Genomic DNA, 24,703 nt, shown 5'->3' on the forward strand with positions numbered 1-24,703 from the left:
ATGGAGCTGAAGAGAGCGGAAACGGCTGAGGCAGCGTGCTCTCGCGGAAGCCCAGGCGGAGAAACTGCATTCTGGAGAAAGAAGTTTCTCATCGTTGTGACAGGCGCCAGCGGAGGCATTGGCAGGGGCATAGCGGCCAGTTTCGCCGAACACGTCGCGAAAGGATCGCTCCTCGTCATTACGGGTCGAAACACGGCCGGTCTCGAAGAAACAAAGCGGATTATCGCAGCTCTGGGACGCGAAGTCAACGTGAGCGTCGAGACCTGCGACCACTCCAGGGCCCTTTTCCGGGACTACCAGGACCTTCTGGAACGAGCGTCGGCACGACTCCCGGATCCGGACAGGGTTGTGCTCGTGCACAACGCCGCGACGATTGGAAACTGCTCCGACTATGCCGTGTCATACGACGACGAGAGAGCGATCGGCGACTACTACCGCTTGAATCTAACGTCCGTCATGACGCTGACCGCGGCGTTCCTCCGGCGCTATGACTCTGACTCGGGTCCGACGCGAACAATCGTCAACGTCTCGTCCATCGGGGGGATCATGGCAGTACCGAAGGTCGGCCTATACTGTACAGGTAAGTCTTCGGGTTTCGGGCACACTAAAATGTTATTTATTTATGAAATTTAAATAAAAAAGTCCCGAATGGATTAAAACTATAGTTCCGTGTTTTCGGATAAATCCGAAAAACTCCAAAAAGCACCCGCTGGTAAAATTTTCGTCAATACGGATTTATATAATAAACACCGAATTTCAATGTACCAGTGAAAAAAACGACAAAAAAAACGATATTTTAAGATAATGTTTGGACAGCGCACAGGGTAAATGATCTTGGGAGAATATCACCCCAGTTTTCATTCAAATCACGTACCATTGACAACTGTAATCTTACCGCTTAGCTCGTCAAGGTTCATCATGACAACAGGTCTTTCGGGTCACGACAAAAGTCAGTGTTCCCGTTTCCAGTTTGGGCCATATGTGCTTCTTAGAGGAAGCAGGGAGTGTGCTTTTGTAAAAGTGAAAGCTGCGACCCATAGATTTCATAGGAGAAGAAAGAGGGGACGGGGTAGTTCAAGGCTGCTCACTCTTAGAAAAAAAGGATATCTATAGTCCTCCATGAAGGGAGGAACGCTCTGGTACCTGTCTCTCTAGAAAGGGAGAAGCCTTCGTCCCGAAAGCAAGGGAGCAAAGTTCCTCCGTCGCCTTCATCTCATTATGGCGGCCCCGAATCGAGCAAGTCGAGTTGAATAAGGCTTAACGAGGACGACACATCTATTGCACGGGGCTAGAGGAGCAGCAAATAAAAGTGTAACACGAGCTTTCTGCGAACTGTATCTATTTCCGAAGGTGGCTTCCCCCGCAGGTAAAGAAACTTGCGTTTCGAAAGAAGTCAGTCAGTCTTCTCGTCGTCAGCACTACGATGTTAAAAGGAGACAACCGATATCTAGTTACTTCGCGCACTTTACGTCTTACCTTTGCTATTCCTCAAGCCACAATTCCTTCGTCAACCGCACATCACGGAGCAATGGTAAACCATTCGCAAAACCTTAAGCCTCACTCAAAAGAGCAAGTTCGAGGCAACTGTCGCAAGGTAACCAGAAATTATCGCGAGGCGGGAAAGAAGGTTAAATCACTTGCCACCAGATAACAGCGTCAAGAAGGGTAATTGCAAGTAGCTAGGCCAGGAGGCGCTAAGTACCACCCAATTCATGTTCATAAAAAAGATTTTTTTTTTCACGGCACCATTCCGTTTTGGAAAACTTCACTATTCACACATATAATTACGCATGAGCTGCATATATACATTGAGCGCACACACATACACACACATACAAACATCATTATAACACCACACTTTCCCGATCGTTACATCTGTGCTCTGCGTTTCCGCCCTTTATCGTTTCGAAGGTATACGGATTTTCTCGGTGACCACCTAAGTAATAAAAAAATATTCCCAGCATGTTGATATTTTCCCCAGCAATGTCACACCTCTGAGAGTATCTTGAACGGCTCAGGGGAGGAATCTCTTTGTAAAATGGAACGCTCATGACGTAACTATTTGAAAGCCAATAATTCAAACCGCTCCAATGCGGTTCCATGTGTTTGCTTCCCCGTACGGCCCGTCGTAACCAGTATTTCTGTTGTGGTGATTTTCTATTTGCGCTGTTCGCGTGCGGCTGCACTGTTTAGAATTAACCTGTGTAGGGGGCAGTCTTGGGTAGTAACGCGTTACTAGTAACGCGTTACTGTAACTTCGTTACTTTTTCGGTAACTTGTAACTGTAACGAGTTACTTTTTAAGAATGTAACTTGTAACTGTAGTTCTATTACTTTTTTCTGAGGTAACGATGAAAGTAACGAAGTTACTTTTGTCGTTACTTTTCAGTTCTTTGTGAATAATATATCATTAAACGAGTATAATCTAGCTATTCCTTGCACTTTCCAAAGTGTCTGTTCCGTCATTTTGAGTGTCAGTTGGCCTTGCACAAACTTGAGAATACGTTCTTTCTCGCGAGTCACTATCCGAATATAGCCACGTGTAGATTTGATGAAGAAAAAAAAAAGAAGAATGTAGTTATCTTTACGCACTTGCTTGTACTTTGTGACTGAGCACTTACATCTTAGTATATTGAAGCACTACCTCCGTTGCGATTTTTTCTTTTCTGCGCACGCATTTCAATCGGGTGAATCAACCGTGAAACAATACACGCGGAGGGAACTTCGTATGTTTCGTATTTTGATTAGCGCCACTACTCCGCACTGCGCATGTTTCGTATTTTGATTTGCGCCACTACTCCGGCGTGGTTTCAGCGGTGGAGGCAAAATTTACTGTTGTTTGCGCAGGGCTTGTTTCTGGTTTGCCGGGTACGAACTGAAATATATCAAAGGAGTACACGAACACAGCGCAACCGTCAACGAGCCAGCAATGTGCTAGTGCTACAAGGATAGGGATGTTGATGAAAACAGAACAAAGAACAAGCATGGCCGGCGTACAGAGTATTTTTCTGTGGTGAAGTTGGTTGCTAACTATTTAACCGCAGTATGCAAACTTTGCAACAAGGAGTACTCTGACAACAAGACTTCGTGTTCAAATCTGAGAAAACACATCCAGTTCAATTTTTGTGTTTATTCTTTTCATAATATTGACTAATTTTCCAGCTAAATTATTAAGTTTGAATTTACCGCTATGGTGAAAGCCAGACTGATTCGTGTCTATATTTTTTTTCTTTCAAACATTAGTTTTTCCTTAATTTTTGTGTTATAGGAAAGTAACTGAAAAGTAACGTCGTTACTTTTTGAAAGTAACTGTAACTGTAACGAGTTACTTTTTTGTTGCGGTAACTGTAACGGTAACTTCGTTACTTTTTTGTGAAAGTAACTGTAACTGTAACGAATTACTTTTTAAAAGTAACTTACCCATGACTGGTAGGGGGGTATTTCAGGTTAAGCGAAGCTTCACGGGGAGAGAAATCGCTTTTCGATCAACTTGAATGCAGTCAAAGCCGCGACTTCCGGCAGGCGTCTACGGAGCTACGCCGTGGCGAGCTAGATAACTTCTGGCGCTCATCCCAGCGCGCTACTTGGAGGGCATTTTCTCCAGGAACCGTAATATATTTAAACACCAAAAATAAATAATAGTTTTTTTTCACTGTGTAAAGGTACATCGGACGTATCCGAAACACGGAGTCTAGAGCTACGTCGGACGTATCCGGACCCATGTCGAACGTGCCGCGGAACCCAGAGCTGCGTCGGACGTAACCACGATTGGGAAGGGTCAGATCACAGCGGGTCATAGCGTCCCTTACTGAGACCCCAATGGCAATTTTCATTCCATCTTTATTTCTCATTGCTACCATAATTAGTCCATTCGATGTTCAAGAAAGGGGGGGGGGGGGTACATTCGGGAAATGTTCCGAAATTACAAAATTAACCCTAGAAAAAATTATTCCGTTCGCCGTCAATTCTCAGCGCGCACCACGGTCAACCAGTTGCTCTCGCTACGACTCGACGAGTCCTCGGTGGCCCGTCCAGTTAGCTGCATACAAACTCGCAGATCTTCTTCTCGAGTCCCGGATGCCAATTTTTGCATTATTGCGCGGTCCCGTACACTTTTTAAGGGTCACGGCGCCCTTGAATACCTACTCCCGCTGTCTTCGCCACCATATCACAGGGTATCGCAGATGCTCTGCAGTACCGTGGTTCCCATTATCTTTCGCGTACGTGATGCCCGTTCGCTCTAACTTCACTGTGCTAAAGAGGGCTAAAATCATATTTAAGCGCCTACCTTTTTAGATGCGGAGCATCTCTTGCTCGGGCTATGTCCCGCGGCGTCGTAGTCCGCACTCACACTACGCATGCGCAACTCTCCTCGCTGCGCGTGCGTTCTCTCTCTCTCCAACAGCTGCGCGAAGTGCACGCAGCTACCAGCTGCGTCCCTCTCTCCAACAGCTGCGCATGCGTTCTCTCTCTCTTCAACAGCTGCGCGAAGTGCACGCAGCTACCAGCTGCTTGCACTTCGCGAGCGTTCGCTTCTACTCACACCGCGCGCGCAGGCGCAATGGACCTTTTCCGAGAAGCGTTCTGCGCACGCGCGAGCGCCCGATGCCAAGCGGTGGAAGTCGGCACGAAAAAATCGAGGAAATTCGGAATGAGGCTGTAAATCGACGAGTAGAACACGTAATTGCAGCATATATATAATTGTGTTACACAAAAAAAAGAAAGTGGACGGAAAGAAAAACACGACGTTTGGGTGGACGCTACGGATTTCCTTTTTTAAAGTCGCGCTAGGCCTACCTCGTTGCGTTGGGCATGCGACGCTGCTCAGAGAGCGAAGCAACTGGTAACGTAGCTCCCATTATCGATGGTAGCGCAGGTAGGTCACTTCCTTGATTTTTAGTTCGTGCAGCCACCGCCTGGTGCCGTCGGTATTTGGAAAAGGTCCATTCTCCTCCTCTAGTTTATTCTCCTTCAAGTTTGAATATAAGCAGGGGTAGCGCGCTGCGCGCGTTCAAGGGGAGGAAGTGGCCGAGTGGGCTATCGCGTCGCAGCTCCGAGCGTGGAGCGAAAGCTTGCGCTGGGAACCTCCTGGGTTTGAGTCCCCGCCGCCCCCGCCCGTTTTGATCTGGATGAGTTTCGTACCGGCGCGCGTTCGTGTGATGACTACTTCGTGATGCACGTTAAGAATCCCAGGTTAGCGGTTGTACTGCACTGGCTAAATGTCTCATCTACAGCTAAGAGACCGATTACCCGTTGAGGCGCATCTCCGTCAAGGCTGTATAAACATAAGGAGAAAACCAATTTCTGCGCGCGTTCAGTTCACCGCTGTTGACTCCACTTCACTTCGTTCTTCCGATGAAGTGTGATGGAACGATGCTCCGCATCCCCCCATAGTTCCCCTCGGGAAGTTGGTGTAATTGTTTTTTTTTTTTTTTTTTTTTTTTTTTTGCGGTTTTCACGTCCCTCGGGGTTCGGGTAAGCCAGCACGCACGGAGAGAGTAACTAAATATAAGTGCGTCATATTTTAAACGGACGACGCGGAAATCTCCTCCACCTACGGGGGCGACCCCCGGTGCCAAAAGCGCGCGAAATGTGACGTCTTAGGTCTAGGGCTTACTCCTGGTCAGAGCCGCTAAACACTTTTTTTTTTTTTTGTCGAAATACAAAATATAAGTGGCGCGAACCGTTTCTATATTTCTAAAAGTAGTTTTTGTTCACTATTTTATATCAGAAAAGTAACAAATGCAGTTAAAAAAGTACGGAAACATCAAATTACCCGTCGACATACTCGCAATCAAACGGTGGAAAAGGCGGCGCATACTAGAGAGGTGTAGTGGGATCAGTCACAACGAGCAGCGAGCGTAAAAAGGTCCCGGATGTACGCGGCGGCGCTGCCGTCGTACGGACTGGAGGATCCGACCGGTTCCGAACGTTCCCAAGGCTTTCGGCGAGCAGCTTTGGCTCGGGGTTTGGCCTGTCGGCGGTATGGCCGCGCGAAGTGGCTGCCATTCTGAACTGATCTTTACCCCGTGTTTGCTGTCGTTTGTGGGCAATGAAGTGTCATGCCGAATTAGTGTTTAACCGCGCAGCAAATGTAATGCGAGCCGCTCTGGCTGCCGGCTTCATACAGCCTATCCATCACGTGCTTTAGTGGCGCCCTCTCGAGCCGTCGACACGGAGTGCGGCAGCCGTGACCGCTCTCTGAGCTCACCACCTCTCCTCTGGTTCACGGCCAGTCAAGCAACCAAGGGCGTCATGAATGGGGCTATTTTTTGCTTGTTTTTTGTAATTCTAATGTGCCTAAAACTTTTAAAGTAATGCGAATTTTGAGAAAAGAATTTTTATTTTTTTTTAAGTTCAGTGCGCTCAGATTCGGTACAAATTAAAAACCAGTAAAAAAACGTCCTTGCAGTGCCCCTTTAAGTAAAAGTCCTCTTTTCAGTCATGTTGCAAAGGAAAGTTGTGAACGCCTGAACAAATGAACTGAACCGCGTAAACAAAAAAAGAGGCGCGCCTGCAAGTCAGACGACGAAGTCGAACGAATGGGGACGAAACCGAAACAGAAGCATATAGCCTTACTGGCGCCTGCGCGGTAGCGCAAGTGCCCTTGTCTGCCGCCATCTAAGATCTGATGACGAAACCGAGTGCTAGGGACCAAAAAGTGGTGTGTTGCCAGCGCGTAAAGGTGGGCACAAAACTAAAAGCGTGGTTAATACGTGGAAAGAGAAGGGGAAAGGAAACAAGCGACGCTTCGGACGCTCAGCCCAGATGGAGAGCAGACGTCGCATGTCTCCGATCTCTCATTTCTTGTGCAGAATTAGGGTGCTTGCAATATGGTCGACGTATCTTTAGATTCGACGTTCCGGGTACGTTCGACGTTCCTTTAGACACACTGTTTTTTTTGTTTTGTTTTTGCGATTTTATTTATTATCATTTTTTAATTCGAAAATTCCAAACAGTAAGTATACGTACTTTCCGTCATATTTTCATACTGTTCAGTCCTTTCCCCAGAGCGCAATCGCTCTCGGGGAAGAGACAACGGGGCATCGCAGACGACAGTCACATTGGCCATGTACGATATACGGTTCAGACCGGCGTTACATGACTATCCGCAGGTCGATCGATTGCACCGTAATCTTCGAAGCGATCCTAAACTCTTTCACGTAAATCGGAATGTCAACCTGTAACCCCCCGCCCCTCTCGATAACCGCCCGACCACCGGAATCAATGCCCGACAGTTAACGTCATCTCATCTTGTTGTTACACCACGCACAGATACCCGAACACACGGTCGCATCGGCGTTAATTCCAGTCTTCTGTTTACAACGCACAACACTGCCATCGCCATGTGGCCGCTAAGTTGCCGAGACGCAGAAATACAGAACCACGTTGATTGCCGGTTGGCGCTCGGCATCGGAAAACAGAACCGAACTCAGCACAGAAGGCGCCCAGGCACCCGGCAGCAAAACCTACCTGTCTGGGATGCAGTTTCCGCGGTTTCCATAACGTTGTCAACGTCGAAATGTCGTCGTTTCGCAATCCGGAGGCGGCCACCTTAGCCCAGTGTACGTAGCGCTGCGCAGCCGGCGCTGCTCCGGAACATTGCTATTTCTAGCGGCTTCGTTTGCTCCTTCGATAAATTAGTGGTAAAAATGTAAATGCAACCGAAATGTTGTGCACGTTTGGACGGAAAGACGGAATTACAGGCGGCCTTCGCTGCCGCTGAAGCTCAATCAACTCAACTTTTTATTAAACAACGTGTGCGACGTGCTCGAAAAACAAAACCGAAAGAACATGAGTCGGGAGGGCGGAAGCTTTCTCCCGTCTGCCTAAAAAGGAGAAAACGTCTCGTTCCTCCCTTGTCGTGTCCGCTTAGAGGCGCATCAGTAGAAGGGCAGAAAATGCGCCATTGCTACCCTTTTCCTCAAATTGTTTCTTAGAGTGAGTGAAGCGCACATTGTCTTTTGTCGGACTTGCGAAAGGGACGGTGCCCGAGAAAATACTGCAGACTACAGGTTCATTGCCGCCATTAGTATGGTAAAATATAAACTGCCATTTGAGCCACCAGATGATGCTGAATTCCGGAAAGGGTCTATTGTAGCGGCTTTGCTGCTGAGCGCGTACCTTCTGCACAGTGCATTTTTCCACACCAGATTTTATCTTCTCAGCAAAAACAAATCGCACTAATCTCCAGCCTAGACTGCGATAACGTCACGTGCAAACCATGTTAAATACTGTCGAGACCGGTTATAACCAACTCGGTTATAACGAAATAGCGGCCACAGAGAAGCGATCACGATTTCCCATTCTCTTTGGCACTTTGTTAACCGAAGTCGGTTAAAACGAAATACCGGATATAGCGAAGTGATTTACTATTCCCGTTGACTTCGTTATAACCGTCTCGACAGTAGTTCAGTTTTCTATGAAATGCGATGTTCGCTACACCAGCAAAATTAGATATTCAAGATCTGTAGTATGCATATATAGCAGTCTCGCGATGATAGGCAACCTATTAAAATGTTAGAGCGCACGACATGACTGGATAGGATTTGAAAGAGTCGGCAAAAAGTGGATAAGATTTCAATAGACTGCCTGAAATATTCTCTTTAAGGGATGACTGATGAAAGAATTGTAATGGTAATGTCCCAAACAAGCGCACGTAAAACCGAATATAACATTAGCCACCCGAAACCGTATTTCGCGAAGTTTGGAGCTGATACCAGCTGGTACCTAAATGTGATTTATATTAAAAATATCAGAATATTTGTACGTCGCGCTATTTATGTATAATTAAGAATACCATTGCATGCATCTCTATGTATATTGTTTTGCAGTAAGGCATTCTGTACGGGATTATTTAAAAGAATACCATTTACTATCTATCCTGCTGCGCATTTCGTATATGATCCCTCGTGTCTATCGTGTTTGCACAATTCTTTTGGCATCCCCCGGCCCGGTGCTTCCCACTGCTAAACAGCGAACAAAAAAACACGTTTACGCGGAGTGACGCACCAGCTGGAGTAATTTCGAGCATCGTCCTCTCTTGTCGGTCATAAGCGATTAGGTGAATTTCATACAGTCGAATTTCTTGTTGACAAAGATATGTTTAATTACTGACTGAATATTTGACAAGAGAAATAAAGCCCCCCCCCCCCCCCCCCCAGATAAACTTAAAGATCTACATCATAAGTACCCCCCCCCCCCCTCCATATTATCTGAAAAATGCTCTGCTAATCTTTACCAGCGTTTTTATCCTCGATAGGCACGGGCATCAGTCATCTGAGAGAGCATCTAACAAATTTCAGGTTTTGCAGTTGATTTGAGTATATATGTGTTCCTGACACATAAACAACGTTTCCAACATACTATAGAAGTTTTTCAATTCCTCTTTTATGTGATGAACACTAATTGTATGTGTTTGTACGCTGGACAGAAAGAAAATACGCGGTGGCGAGTGGCGAGACTATGTTCATTACGCACGCAGACAGCAAGAGAGCGAACACGTCGAGTAGACCATCGGTACTTGCTGCCATGTCGAGTAGAGCATCAAACACTGCTTTGTTCTGTTTAACAAAAAATTATAATTTATTAAGAATGACGCTTATTTTCATATTAAATTGACCGGCATCTTGTTCAGAACAAACCTCAACAACCAGGCCATGCCAGTTTATTCCCGTAAGAGAAAATTCACTTGGGTACGCTCTATATTAGGCCACCTTCGATTCGAGTTCGAAGGTACGTACAGATTAGGGTTAACAATTTTGATAACTTTTGTTCTGCGTGATTCTTCGACTGCATCACTGTGAGTTAGGAAAACAAGCGTTGTGATTGCCGCTCAGAGTTTCTATCGAAGGTAGACTGAAAGGGCTTATCCTAAAACTTTCTAGACATTTTAAAAATATGATTGCCTTTAGCTCAGTTGCGTCATCATATATATTGTGAAACGTAATTTGTAAACTATATATCAGGATAAATACGGTGATGATGGGGGGGGGGGGGGGGGATTTCATGTTTTTATGCACTGTAATTGATACCTTAGTTCAAGAGCACTACTGTTATTCAACTTTTAAGACTGCGACGCAAATTTGTACCAAATAATAGGGAGTTTCAGAATAACGTACGCAATTTTAGCGCACGCTAGCGCTACATTTGGCGCTTGTATTAGCGCATGCGACGCGAGAAAGTTTTAGAATAGCGTTTCTCCGTCGAGACGCCAAAGCCCAAGCGTCTCGCGCTTGCGACGCCACCAAGATACAGTCACAATTTTTATTTGACTCACGAAATGCTGTAACTTAAGAAAAAAAAAGTTTTTTGGTCCAGAGTATTATTTTAGCTTCGTTTAAACGTGAGAATGCGACGCGAGCGGTCGACCGGTCGCGTCCGCTTGCGTCGCCTCGGCAAGAGAGGTCTCGTGTACTGGCCTTTGCACATCGTACCTTCGCCGAGAAATGTTCGCGCGTCGCAAGCATCAAGTTGCCGGGGGTCGTTGCCAAACCACGTGCAATGTCGTCCCGCATTGAAAATCGCAGTCGCTAGGATGCCGCCGACGTCGCACTCACGACGCCGCGCCAAAGCAGCCGCCAACATAATCCTGGAAGCCGCCATTTTTTTAACTGTGCTCGTCTTGGCTTTAGCCAAGTTCTCATCACGAATCCTCCTTGGAGAAGCGCAAACACTCTTTGCGTACGCACGCTATTTCCAAGAAATAGCGCACGCTAAAATTACGCACGCAAAGCGCAAAACCTGGTTTGCGTTCGGAGCATGCGCAGTGGCAACGACGCTATTCTTTGCGTACGCAAAGCTTTAGCGTGCACTATTCTAAAACTCCCTATTGGTATTATAAGTGACCTACCTCACTTCACGACAACCTTTCGTCTGAGGTAAAATATATCATGTGACTGAGGTAAACAAATGAATGTTGAGTCGTATCAACACGACGTATTGTACGTTAAACAAGTTTTTTTGTCTTTTTTTACTGTTACGTCGAAATTCAATAACGCAGTTTCTAATTTTTGATACGGAATAGAAAAGATGATTGCACAAACGGTAAAAGAAACTTTAACGCTAGTCATTCCATGACGGTATATAGTGCCTATTGCCTAAACATCGCGGAAAATATGTTCTCACTTTAGCGGTTCAAACCGGTTTACACCGGCTTGAACCATTATCGTTTCTCCACAGAACTGAACTGGAATTGAACCGAAAGCCGTGAACCCGAACCCCAACCCGAACCCGAACCCGAACCGATAAAAATTTCGGCTCGACACTCTGACCAGCGTGCGGTCATGTATCACTATTGCGTGGTGCACGTTAAAGACCCCAGGGTAGCGGTTGTACTGCACTGGGAAAATTTCTCATCTAAAGCTAGGAGACAAGTCGCCCGTCGAGGCACACTAAGTTTAGGCTTAATAAACATACACACAGCCAATCTGTTTTCAACAAATGCGAGCAGGTAAAACCTCGTGCAACTTTGGTGACATAGTATCCTTGAACTTGGCGTTAACTTGCCAAGAGAGATTGGGTTCTTGCCAATCCTTCAGATGATGGTATTGAAGCTTGGGGGCCAACCTGCCCATCAACCGACTGCAACCGAACTGATTGCAACACGTAGCACCTTCCCCGTCTCTTAGCACGTTAAACCAGCGCCGACTTAAACCACCTGGCTATCACCTACCTGTATGCTTTGCACGTGACGTCATATGGCACCGTACCAGCCGCCATTTCTCCTTACCATGCTCTGTTTTTGTATTTTCGGCCGCATACATTTCGCACCATTGAATCTGTCTTCCCGGCAAGGCTTGCCGAGGTGCGATATATGCTGCAGCAGGTGCGGGCACAGGAACATGGTACGGAGCAGTGGCGGTTGATGCGACGTCAGTGCAAGCCATGTATAGTTGCAAACCTTTGCCGACTCAAAACCTCCCGAACACCGTCGAGCTTGGCTCCATCAATCGAACTGATTTTGCATATTAAAAAGAACTGCGAGACCGTATGCTCCTGAGAGTGGTTCAAGGTGAACCGAGGCTCACGATAATGTGCTGTGAGGCGAATTATTTCATCCCCGCCGGGCAGTTTCTCCGCGCTAAATGCTTCGCAGACCATCAGAGCCTCAAGACCTCGGCAATATGGTAGTGACTTTGACTAGCAACGACAACTTGAAGGAAGAAGTACGGTCCACCTTTGGAATTTGAAAGGAAGCTGAGCTTCCCGATCACGCGCAGCCGTCTACTCGAGTCGACAATTTTGTGCTACGTTCTCATGGCTGTTACCTTTCCGGCGGTTTCGACGACGGAACGGCTGCCGAGGAACAGAAAGACTCTCTGCTGCTGGAAGACGATGTGGGTTTATTACAAAAGCAATCTGGCTTTTAAGGATCCTGCAGCCAATCAGGGCCGGATATAGAGAAAGAAATGCAGTCCCCGCGCCGCCCTAGATAATCTTATCGGGAAGGGGGTTTGGTGGCCGAGTGGGCTAGCGCACACCAGCTCGGAGCACGTGGAGCGAAAGCTCGGGCTGCAGAACCCAAAAATCCTGGGGGGGCTATGTTGCGCTTTTTGCACTCCCAGGAGACTAGGGAGAAGGAAGTGACGTCAACAACGCAGCAAATGCAGATTGTATGTTGATTTTGGTTTCTTCTGACAACATCAAATCTGCGTTTGCTCTAATCGTTGACGTCACTTCCTTCTCCCTAGTCTCCTGGGAGTGCAAAAAGCGCAACATAGCCCCCCCAGGATTTTTGGGTTCTGCAGCCCGAGCTTTCGCTCCACGTGCTCCGAGCTGGTGTGCGCTAGCCCACTCGGCCACCAATCCCCCTTCCCGATAAGATTATTAAGCGCAACATAGCACCCCTGAGTTCAATAGACCGATCTCACCAGCCAGTTTGACTACGCCACAGCTGCCGCCATGCATCGAGAGAACTTTAGTCTTTCTGCGCGTGCGGCAACCTCGCTGGAACTCTGCGCGTGCTGGGCACGAACGGTCTCGTGCACTGCCGTATGCCTCCTGTGAACTAAAGTTATGGCTGCCTCGCCCAAGCACCAAACGCTTGGTGAGATCGGTGTGTAGACCGACCTCACCAGTCAGTTTGTCTACGCCACCGCTGCCGCCATGCATCGAGAAGCTTTAGTCTTTTTGCACGTGCGACAACCTCGCTGGAGCTGTGCGCGTGCGGAGCATGAGGCGGCACGAGCCGTCTTCTGCACTGCTGCCTGCCTCCTGCGAACTAAAGTTATGGCGGCGTCACGCATGCGCCGAACGCTTGGTGAGATCGGTCTATTCCCACCCCTACCCGTTTCGATCCGGATGAGCATCGTACCGGCATGCGGTCGTGTACCACTACTGCGTGGTGTACGTTAAAGACCCCAGCCTAGCAGTTGTACTCCACTGGCTAAATTTGTCATTTACAGCGAGTGACTCGTCGCAACTTTGAAATGGCTGACCAACTACACGCAGTCTAAATATCCACACAACCCCAATTAATATATCCTAGGGCATAACAGCTTCACTGTAAAAAAACACGGACGTCGAGCCGTCCACGGAGTACAGCGTGAGCGGCCGACACGACGTGGCTGGCCCGGCACGCTTGCGCGTGATCACACTTGTGCTTGTTTTTCCTTCCAAGATGACTTCGCTGACATTGAACGTAAGAAGAAACTAGATCTATTCTAGGTGCGTTTAGGAGAAAAGAATAGCTTTCAAGAGCATTGCGTCGTCGTCTTCCACGGTAGCGAATGCACTAATGACTGCTATCGGAAGGTTTTTGTTTGCCACACAGCGTTAGTTCCAGAGGTGACCGCTAAGGAGCGGCCACTCCTCGATCCCCTCCCCAAAAGTTTGGAAACAGCGCCTTCACCTATTGGTGACGTGCGCGATCAAAAGCGTCGCTGTGGTCGGCCTTCCACGATTGGCTGAATGCTGACTATGACGTCAGCAAAGGATTTCTCATAGACCGAAATAACAGTAACGTAAGAACATCCATTTCGGCGGCGTTGGCAGTGTTGGTTTCAGGGCTCGATGATTTCAGGCTTCTACCATGCTAATTACAAAACACCATCGGACTTGTTCTTCTCAAGATAATGACTTCAAGAGAGGGAGCATACGAGGGCGCCACCAAAAACCTCTCGCCGCTAATAAAGGGTATTCACCGGGCGCCTTGTGAGAGTGCGCCGTTTAGGCATACGGATGCCCAGGACGGGCTCACACTTACGGTCTGCGAAGACCGGCAATCTTGAAAGTGTGGAAGGCACGGCGCCAAATCGCTCCACACTCCGGAAGCTCGCCGTCGGAGATTTGCAGCCACGGACTCGGCTCATTGCATAGGCGGAAAGTTCTCAATTTCCCAGGCCCCTTACCTTCCCGGGAAACGTTTGGGGCGTCTCTTGAGAGAGACGTCCCAAACGTGTGTAATCCCTTGGATAACGTAGGATATGCAGGATAAGCATGCTGACGGCATGATACCTAAACAATTTTCTGCTTTTGTGATCCTATAGCTTATCTGTCATTGCAGTCGTGATCAGTGAATTCCATGGTTCAAGCCCACCGACCGCAATGAATTGTTTCGACGTTTGGGAAAAACAAATGGGGCTTACAAAACACACTTTGTCATCAACTTTCGTAGGCTCCACGGCCGCTAGACGTGCCACTGTCGTCATTCGCAACTACATCTGATGGCTTTCGAAGGAATTTCAAGCACTAGCCTTTATCATCTCTGCCAATACTACGTAGGGTCTTCGAACAGGACTGCCGTGAATGGCTACAAAGATAAATCCACTCAACAGCTCTGGTCACTCAGTGACTACAGCTGGTTAGAAGATAAATTTTAATTTAGCCACTGGGCGCCAGCAGGGCGGTCAGTGAAAGTTTTATTTATACACTGGGCGCCAGCTATCGATATGTACGGGCAGGGGCCCACAGATGAGATTAATTAAGGTTCCGGAGGCGATGGTGCTTGGTTTTCCGAAGAGCTCGGAAGAAGGACGGGGGGCAGGGGAGGGAGGGGCGCTCTGGCACCCTCGTTTTTTTCGTAATCGGCGCCTATGGCTCGTTGTTTCGCCACGAGTTCTTCGAGCCGTCGATTCCTTTGCTGCAGGCAAGGCAGCCCGGGAGATGTTCATGAGAGTGGTGGCCGCAGAGAACCCGTCGGTGACCGTCTGCAGTTACGATCCAGGAGCGGTGGCTACAGCCATGCTCAAAGAACTCTTTGGCTCCCAGTATGAAGGTACGAAGTTAAGGTGTTTCGAACGCGCCTCTGACTGCTCTTTTCAGAATCGCAGAATGTGCGTTGTGCACAAGTAGCAAAAACCTGCTGAGTCTCTCAAAGCATTATCCGGGCGTAAAAAAAATTTTTTTTTATTTAATCTTGTAACTACTTTATTGTTCGTAGCTCTGTTGGAGGTATGAATCATATTCTTTTTTTGTGTGTGTGTTTGTTCCTCCCTTCCACGGCCCCACGGGCCAGCAGTGTGTACAAATAAATAAATAAATACATAAAAATGAACGAAGGGCATTCAAAACTTTTCACGAAAATGTCTTTAGGCGGTACATTTATCCGACTTAAATTTTATGAGTGCAGGTCCTATAAAATAATGTGTAAGTAAACAAAAGGCTCCAGGTACACCTAAGCACTTCTTATGAATTGTGAAGGCGAAAGCCGTGCTTGTTCTTTCCCCCCTTTTTTAGACTGCGGCGTATTTGCGTCGCGCGAGGGCGCGCTCTCTCAGCTCTCCTCGCCGCTCTAACCTGGGAGCGGCGCTCTCGCGGCGCGGACACGCAGCGCCATGGGGTGGCGGTCATTGAAACTGACGCGCAGCGGCGAATGGAAGCCCCCGTTCCTTGAAACTATTGGTGAATTCCTTCGTAGATCTGGAGCGCTTTCCAAAATCCGCGAGGGAGGCGAAATTCCGCTCCGTGGGACCCGCTCCGAATCGACCAGGGGAAGATAAACTTGCATTCTTGGAGCGACCTCCCCCACACCTCTTCTCTCTCCGCCGTACAAAATGGCCGCTGCTCGAAATTGACCAGCCCACCAACGCTTCAGCCGGCTGATCTTTCCGACGACCAGTGACGACTGTCACTGCTTAGCTGCAGAAGTAACACGCGACACAGGCCGGGCGAAATTATACGTACCACGGCGCCCATGTCACAAATAACGAAGACGTCAGCGTTCGGCACCGTCACATACCTTTCGGCCGCCTCAAAGCGGCGGGGCACGGACAGCGATTGCCAGCGGTGGAGTTCAGATTTCTAGTACGACTTTAATAAACAGGGAGGTAACAAACCATCACTTGCGCGGTCGTTGCCTAACCACTTCTTGCTTTATTTCACGGGAAAACGCCGACGGAATGCTGTGTTAAAAGGTAAACAATCACTGGCTGCAGAATGTATAGGCCTAACCTTGCGCCTGCCTCCGGCTTTTCTGTCGTTCTTTTTCTCGTTCTTCCTCTCACGATCACAGATGTCAGCGCTTACGATTTGCCACGCTCCACATTCTCGGCTTTTTATCTCTGATCTACGTGAGGTGGAAGCGTTCGAGCCGTCACAATCCAGAGTAAACAACCGACGCACCCGAACAGATCCAACTCCACGACCCGACCGGCCCGCCGATCTCTCCAACCTCGCCGCGCATGCGCACCGCCGATTTGGACGGAAATCACGTGGGCCGCTCTGTCAACTTCCGGAGAGATCCGTGAAATCCCGCAGAGCAAGTTCGGCGGAGTATGGGGCGCTCCGTGGAGCGGGCGCTGCCAGAGATCTACGAGCGGAAGATGACCAACTTGAGCCAGATCTGCGAGCGGAATATGCGCGCTCCGAATGGAGCGCTTTTGGAGCGCTCGAGATCTGCGAGCGGAATTCACCATATGACGCGCGCCAGGCAGTGGGACCGAAGCCGAAATCCATCTGCTTCACTGCGTTCCTTTAAGATCGGGGAAACTATAGGTACTGTTTGGCTAGGCTTTTCGCGGGGTTTCAAAGCTGGGACATAGCGGCTTCACTTGAAGAAAGGAGTTTAGGTGCCGTTTGGCGCGACTTCAAAGCTGATGACGTCGGCTCGTTTCATGGGACAGTTAATGCTTTCGCCTTAAGCGCCGTTCACACTCTTGCGACCGAACACGACCGAGAGAGGCCAGACCGGTTTTTAAGCCTTTTGCGACTTCATAGAACCGAATGCGCAGCAGCGGAGCTGGTCCGAAGAGATCGCAAGAGGCTTAAAAACTGGTCTGGTCTCTCTCGGTCGTACTCGGTCGCAAGAGTGTGAACGGGCTTTTAAAAACCGTTTGGTTGGCGCTGTCACTAGCAGACGACACAACATATAGCCAAAACGTGAAAGCTTTTTTTTTAAGAAGAATGCCCCAAAGCAGATCTATCAGGTCGGAGCGTCTGTGGTACCATATGGGAGTAAAGGCCCGTTCACACTCTTGCAACCGGGTACGACCGAGAGAGACGAGACTTGTTAAAACCTCTTAAAATTTCTTAGGACAACAGAACACACTCGCACGCTGGCGCCATCTATGCGGTGACCCTGGAGCTGCATTTCACAAGAGCGAAGGTTTTGCAGTATTTCCGAAGTCAAATGTGCGTAATAAGGAAGGCCCGTTTATAACGTTGACGAAAAGTTTGTCCAGCCAAGAAAGAACGGATATTGCGCGAGAGAAATAGATAATATGCCGGACCGCCAAGTTTACACTGCTAACCAATAGATGGCGCCAGTGTGTCCTCTCGTTGTAAGAGGCTTTAAGGAACCCAGTTTTAAGAGGTCGCAAGAGTGTGAACGTCCTTAACAGTGTCAACCCGACAGTTTTTGCCGTTTGTCTTTGTCTATAAAAGCAAAACGAAAAAAAAATTAGTTGTTTTTGAGGCTTCAAGTAGTCTTCTGAGATCTACGCTCAGAAAATTTAACTCTAATAAATGCACCACTTAAAGACACCGTTGTGAAAAGTTTCAATGGTTCATTGGTTTATTTATAGAATTATCTTTTCACGACCTAAAACCCTGCAGACTTGCAAACCATTGTCCCAGAGCGGACACGCAAGAAAGTATTCTTTAACACACATTGTCTTTCAGAAGCCGTAATTCCACGTGAAAACCGCCACGAAGGATATTCACGAAGGAGCGTCAAGCCAATTTCCCCGCAAAATTCAGCGGAAAAATTAGTATCACGTAACGTCAGTTTCTCAGCTAAATTTAGCGGGGAAACAGAAGTCACGTGACCGTCATGAGGCCTCGTCACGGGACGTCTATTTACTCGCGAACTTTAGCGCGAAACCGATGTCGCGTGAGGTCAATTTTCTCGCTAAATATAACGGAGAACTAGCCGTCACGGGACAACGCCGCGCGACATCGAGCCACGTGACATCCGTTTCCCCGCCAAATTCAGCGAGGGAAGTTGACGTGGCGTGACCAATTCAAGTAACTTCGAGTTGCGTGGCGTTAATTTCTGCGAAGTGAACACATTCTGTGCTCCCCAGGTCTTTGTTAATGTCACTGGGTGCTTAGAAATTATAGCGCCAAGCTCCCCTTATGGTTGCCATTTTTTTTTTTTGTTCCTTCAATGAGCAGTTCCTTCTCGATCTCCCTCCACGCGTGCATGCGACGCTAACGAAGAATCGCGGAAAGCGTTCACCTGCAGCATATGACCACTCACGGCTTACCGGAACTGAAATTGCGTTTCGTAAAATCGCGCCCTTTAGAAGAAAACAAAATCATCCGGTCTAGTTTCGGCTAGAGTGCACAAGATCAAGACACCCATTTTCAGCTCAACCAAGACGTTTCGTTTGTAAGAGCCCCAACAGTGCATCGTCACGGCGCTTGTCGTCTTTGTGCGACTTCGCTATCTTTGTCTTGTTAAACTAAGGCTAGGTGGCACAAGCTACCGCCCGTTTGAAAGCGTATAGCCATTAACCTCCATGAACAGTGAATGCCCCATGATCCTTCGCGCTTTGTTGTCTTATGTGCGCGATTGGTTTAGCCGGGGATGGTAAGCGCACAAAAACCACGAGTCCCAGTGACGATGTACTTTTGGCAGTGTTTGGTCGGCTCTATTGGGTCGTACCGGTGGGCTTCTGTCAGAAATGGAGTGAAACGGAGCTATAATAAATATGCTAGCGAATTAAGAGCCATCGGTTATGAATACTATACATTAAACGCCTCTCTTCTTTTCTACAGATAAAGTCAAAACTGGCACTGTCATAAGCCCGGAGGTGACAGCCGGTCGACTGATTCGCATCCTCGAACACGGAAACTTCAAGTCGGGGGATCACGTCAGACACTCGGAGGCTCCCTAACGTTGGATCGAGTTTGAGCAGGTTGAACCGCGCGCGGTGTTGGCCAACGGATGGGGCAAAGTCACACTCGGTCACTGGTTTGCTCTATCAGTTAAAGACAATATTGAATTGAAGCCGTGACGTCACTCTACCTCAGCTTCTTCCTCAGGTGTTGGTGATGAACATCTGAGGAAGAAGTAGAAGTAAAGTGACGTCACGAACAACCTCGATTCAATATTGTCTCATCTTTCCTTCTCTCTCTACGTGTGATGTGTCAAGAAAATAAAGTGTTCATTTTGTAAGCTGCCTCGTAACGTCCGCATTAAAAAAAAATCTTGGAGAGCCAGCGTAACCGCCCGCATGTTCTCGACATCACGTTCGTCATCCTTTCTTCGCTGGTGCACAGCGACAGCTAAGTGTGGAGGATTAAAAATTGCTAGGCAATTGTGTTGCATACATGAAACGTTCCGACTACACGAACGTTTAGCTAGTTTACCGATACTCTGAATTTCACGTATGCAGGGCCGATAAACCTGGCGATCTTCCAGAGCCTCCCATGCTCTCAATCTCCTCTCCAGTGCGCACGAGTGGTCGAATGTGGTGAAAAGCTGTCGAAAGTCTCGTGCAGATACTTGTTCGATATCATTTTTGGCACGTGAACACACTTTTGATCGCGTGGAGGGTGTCTATTCTGTTGTGCTGAGCTAGCAGTCGCTCCTCAGTTTAAAAGAATTTGCAGAGGCCTTCCTCTTTTTCTAGGGGTCGAAGTTTGCTTCAGATAATCGCACCTTTGTGTTCGAGTTCCATGACAGCAATTAAGCGCGATTTACAGTCACGAATTTCTTCGGTGAAAATACCTGGCGTTACAATCTCTTCGGCAATAATCCGTTCGGAGGACTTGTAACCGAGCATAATTTTCTTCTCGTCTCATTCTGGCCTTTCTTTTGCTGTATTCAAAGCACATAATTTTATATGTCTTCCCAAACTATCGCGTCAATGTCCTGATCCTGGGCTGCTTCGGCTATGGTGTCTTTTATACGTTTACAGATGGCCTCGTCATCCAGCAGACTTTCGTTAAACTTCCACAAGCTCCAACTAAATTGCTTTTTTCTTTGCTTGTCCACCCTTCCTAGGCTCACGTTGACCAGTGACTGTCGGAGAAAGCTGCCGGGGATATCCTGTAGGCGGTGACGTCAATAGTGAGCTTACTGGACGTGTACACCCGGTCTAAGCGTGCATGACATGTACCCTGCCAATTCGTGTAATCAGGTGGGGGCAATGTTACTACAACCCCTCAGTGGGGAAACTGCCATAGACTCTAAAAAAGTGGCACCGATCCGTACGCGGGAAAAGAGCTAATGGCGATTGCAACGCCGCTATTTTTCCCGCAGCGGCCACTCGGGGAACTGCGCGGAGCACTGTATTCGATAGCGTCCGCTGTGACTTCTGTTTTGGCTTTAATCGTCCATTTTTATGCCGAAACATATACGGTGGAAGGGACTTCAGGGGTGCCACCCTCGTATCCCAAACGAACCCGCCGCGAATTACTGCCGAAGTTAAGATGCACCCCAGCTCGGGACGCGCTTCCTGAAATCACCGCTGAGGCATGGTTGTATAAAAACTATTAATTGTGCCGCAAAACGTTGCAAACTATAAAGATTATAGAAAACAACATGCGCCCCTCTCTTTGTACTAAACTCCAATTAAAGTTACTACAAAAAGAGCTTTTTTCCGTTTGTTTTCCGCCAGCTGCCCAGGTTTCAACGCTGAGTTTCCCAACAGGGTGTTCTAGTAACGTTGAACAGGGGGGGGGGGGGGGGGGGGGGGGGGGCAATAACGGACACCAGCAGTCCAAGAAGCCTAGAAGTAGTGTTGACGGAATACGAGCTACTCAACGTAGAACTTCTACTGGCTGCTAACAAGATGCTGGAGAGGATAAGTGAGATCCAACTACGGTGGAAGTCAGAAACTATTGTTCTGCGACGTGGTCCAGGGGCGTGTCACTGCCAGTTGCAGTACAGAAAGATGCTAACGTGTCCCAAGATCTCACGGTAGTCAAAGGAACTTCTTCTTAGGGGAAGTCGCATCCTTATCCCGCCGAGCATGCAGGACCAAGTGCTGGAAAGCCAGCACAGGGGTCATCAGGGCGTAGGTCGTTGCAGAGTTCGAGCCAGCCAATCAGTTTGGTGGCCTAGAATCAGCCAAAGTGTTGAGGACTACGTCTCAAGATGTCCAATGTGTCAGATGCACCGAAAGCCTGGTACTGAGCCCCTGCTATACATACACCGCTCCCGAATCATTCATTGAAATTGGTAGGCGCGGACCTCTTTTACGAAAATGGAGGAACTATACCTCGCGGGTGGTAGATTATTTCTTTTCGTCAGTCCCGAGCACTCTTCAAGTGAGGCGCCCCACGGGTCCAACAATACTGACGCAGCAGAACATCATGCTTCTTCTCAAGGATATTCTCGGCAGCGACCACATATGCCTCGGCTGGATTTCAACGCTTATGGCGCAGAGTGCACCACATTTTTCTACGCCACCTTTCCACGATATCATATATTCGGCTGCACGACTGTCCCCGATCAGTGGGTGCGGCGAAAGCTGTGGGACAACGGGTCTCACAAATCCCCTCCTGTTTTTCGTTCAGGTGAGAGACAACCGTCCGGTTCTCACTTACCGTAGCAACAACGTGTGTTTTCTGCTTCTACCGTTCCCACGATCGCTGGTTGTTATGTTTGGTACAGCGTGCGATTGTCTTGTTGACTTGTTCCCCTTATTTGGCGATGTTGAGCCAAACCCTGATTCAACCATTGCAGAAATTGAGGACATTCGTTAACTAAACAGTAATTCTGACACTGTAACACGACTAAATGAAACAACTAATAAGCTGACCTCCATGGACAGTATAAGTTAGACGGTCTTTCGTCAAGCGTCTCTCGTTACGTCTCGTTACGCGTGTAAAGTCGACGAGCTTCAAAGTACAGTAGAGTCTTCTCAGAAAAGTAGACGACTTGGAAAACAGAAGTAGGAGGAATTACCTTATAGTTTAGGGTGTTAGCGAACCCAATGCGGAACAGCAACCACGGAAGCACATATAATTGCCAATGATATACCTGCAAGGTTACTAGAAGTGCGTGACGTTGCTATTGAACGCATACATAGAATAGGAAAACCGGTCAGTAATAAATGCCGGCCAGTTATTTTTAAACTGGTTGCCGGAAGGGACAAGACTCGGATCATAAAGAACTGTAAAAAATGGAAGAACACAGTGTACAACAACTCGGAGGATTTTTCGCCTCGTGTACAGACAATTCGTATACAGCTCTGGGAAAGTGCAAAGGAACAAAAAATAAAACGGGGACAAGGTTTTTTTTTTTTGTTTTTTTATAATACGCATTAACGGAAAGCTATTTCAGTGGGACGATACTTGGAACAAGAGAGTACTATAGTCCGTTCCACCTTATGTCGTACCGCAGCGAAGGCTAGAAGCGCGACCTCATAGCGTTGACAGCTGCCCTTGGTGCACGAGAGCATGTGACGCCGAGATGTGCCCTAGAGCAAGGAGCTCGCGCTTGTAGCTTTTCCTGCGGTACAACACAAGGTGAAACAGAGTATAGTTCCTGCGCAATGACGCCAGTTTCCAACTAATGATCGTTCTCATCAGTCCATCTATCACAAGCACTTCGTAACACCAACGCAACAATCTAATCTAAAACCGTTTTCCTTGCTGAATCTCAACGCCAGAAGCCTTGTCAATAAAAGTTAAGATTTCGAAAGTCTTCTTATGACCTACAACCCAGACGTCAAGGTCGTCACCAAGACGTGACTTCAGGAAATCGTTCCCGACTCAGCAGTGACACCAAGTTCACACGAAATAGTTCGCCAAGACCGAAATCCAAAGGGAGGAGGCGTTGGAATACCGTTAGGGGATGCTGAACCGAAATCTGGATTCCCAAAAACACGCGGCAAAAGCGTGCAACGGGATGTTACAAACGCCAAAACATCACTCATACAACGATATATCGAACGGATGACCGTATTTTTCAAAAGAAGAGGCGCATTTGGCAGGAATGTTGACGTCATGTTTCTCTGAGAGGGAGAGGGAACGGCCTCGCGGCATTGAGTAGGGATGCCGCGAACTTTTTTCGAATCGAAGTTTCGATGATCGAATCGAGCGGTTCAAAAGGTTCGAAAGATTTCGATTTTTCGAATTGTCTACATCGTAAAATTCGACGAAAGTCGAATTTTCGAACTTGTTAAGGTAAGAAGTTCGACGCTTTTCGAAACGTCGAACTTATTATGCTAGAAAATTCGATCTTTTTCGAACTTTCGAACTTATTGCGCTGCAAAGTTCGATGCTTGTCGAACTTCCGAACTTAACTGACCAAACAGTTCGATGAATTTCGAACTTTCGAACTTGTTTATCAAGAGAATTCGAAAAGTTTCGACCTTTCGAATCCTGAAAAGTCCGAAGTTCGACGAACTTCGAACTGTTAAGGTAAAAGTTCGACGTTCGTCGAACTTCGAAAGACCGGCGGACGGTTTCTTTTGAATTCAAGTAGTGAGGTACATTCGTAATTTTTTTTTTTCTCGAACTTTTACACGCGGTGCTGCGTTCCTTACGGAAGACAATGCCGTTTGTTTCAATGTTTTGGCGTGCTTAGTTTTAAAGAAATAAATTCCCGAAGGGGCGAGGAAGGACGACGGGTTTTTGACGATTATCGTTTGTGCCAGATTTGAAGCGCGCTGTGGCCGAAGCTATTTATGGTGGAGATGTTATTCTTTTTTAAAGAGGTAAGTGCCGTCTTAAGATGTGATTATTGTTATTCAACGTGAGCTTCGAAGAAATGTCCAAACTTGTATCTACATGCAATTATGCCCTAAACTTGATATTTATTTTCGTCTAAGTTGTTTGAGGTATCGCATTTAAATTAACACCACGGACATTGCCATCTGCAGAATCCAAAATAATGTATTTATTGTTTTTTCACGCAATTGACTCATGGGAGAAGATTTATAATAGTGTTCAAGTTCAGCACGTCATTAAAAGAAAACATTTTTTTTTCGCTTCACGTTCCTGGGACGTGTTGCTTTTAGCCTGTACACATTTTGGTAAAAGGAACTTGTTTCGAAGTTCTGAACCTCTGAATATGCAAGAATACAACACTTCCGGCGAATTCTTGATAGTTTTTTTTTCTCCAGCTTTTTATCCGCGCATTTATTCTTTTTTTTTTTTAACTATTGGCACAGGTATTTAGGTTGAAAAGACGTAGCTTTGAACTTCCGAACCACTAAGCATGTGACGAGTAGTGCCTTCTGACGAGTTTCTAACAATGACCATCTACGCAATCTTTTATGCAGTGAAGAGCAACAGTAGCTATACATATGCATACATTTCAGATTAAAATTAGCTCGACCACGTCCTCTTTCCCCGTATTGTTT

The 24,703-nt window shown here is 47.5% G+C and overlaps 1 protein-coding gene across 1 annotated transcript; it reads left to right on the forward strand.

The window, feature by feature from the left end:
- On the forward strand, positions 1 to 19,279 carry LOC120840902 (sepiapterin reductase-like). The gene is made up of 3 exons (XM_040211675.1): positions 1 to 580; positions 15,088 to 15,231; positions 19,161 to 19,279. The coding sequence occupies exons 1-3, from the start codon at positions 1 to 3 to the stop codon at positions 19,277 to 19,279; spliced, it is 843 nt and encodes a 280-aa protein (XP_040067609.1).
- Positions 19,280 to 24,703: the final 5,424 nt, after the last annotated feature.

This window comes from Ixodes scapularis, unplaced genomic scaffold (genome assembly GCF_016920785.2).
Source record: "Ixodes scapularis isolate PalLabHiFi unplaced genomic scaffold, ASM1692078v2 PGA_scaffold5__190_contigs__length_132052651, whole genome shotgun sequence".
NCBI classification, from domain to species: domain Eukaryota; kingdom Metazoa; phylum Arthropoda; class Arachnida; order Ixodida; family Ixodidae; genus Ixodes; species Ixodes scapularis.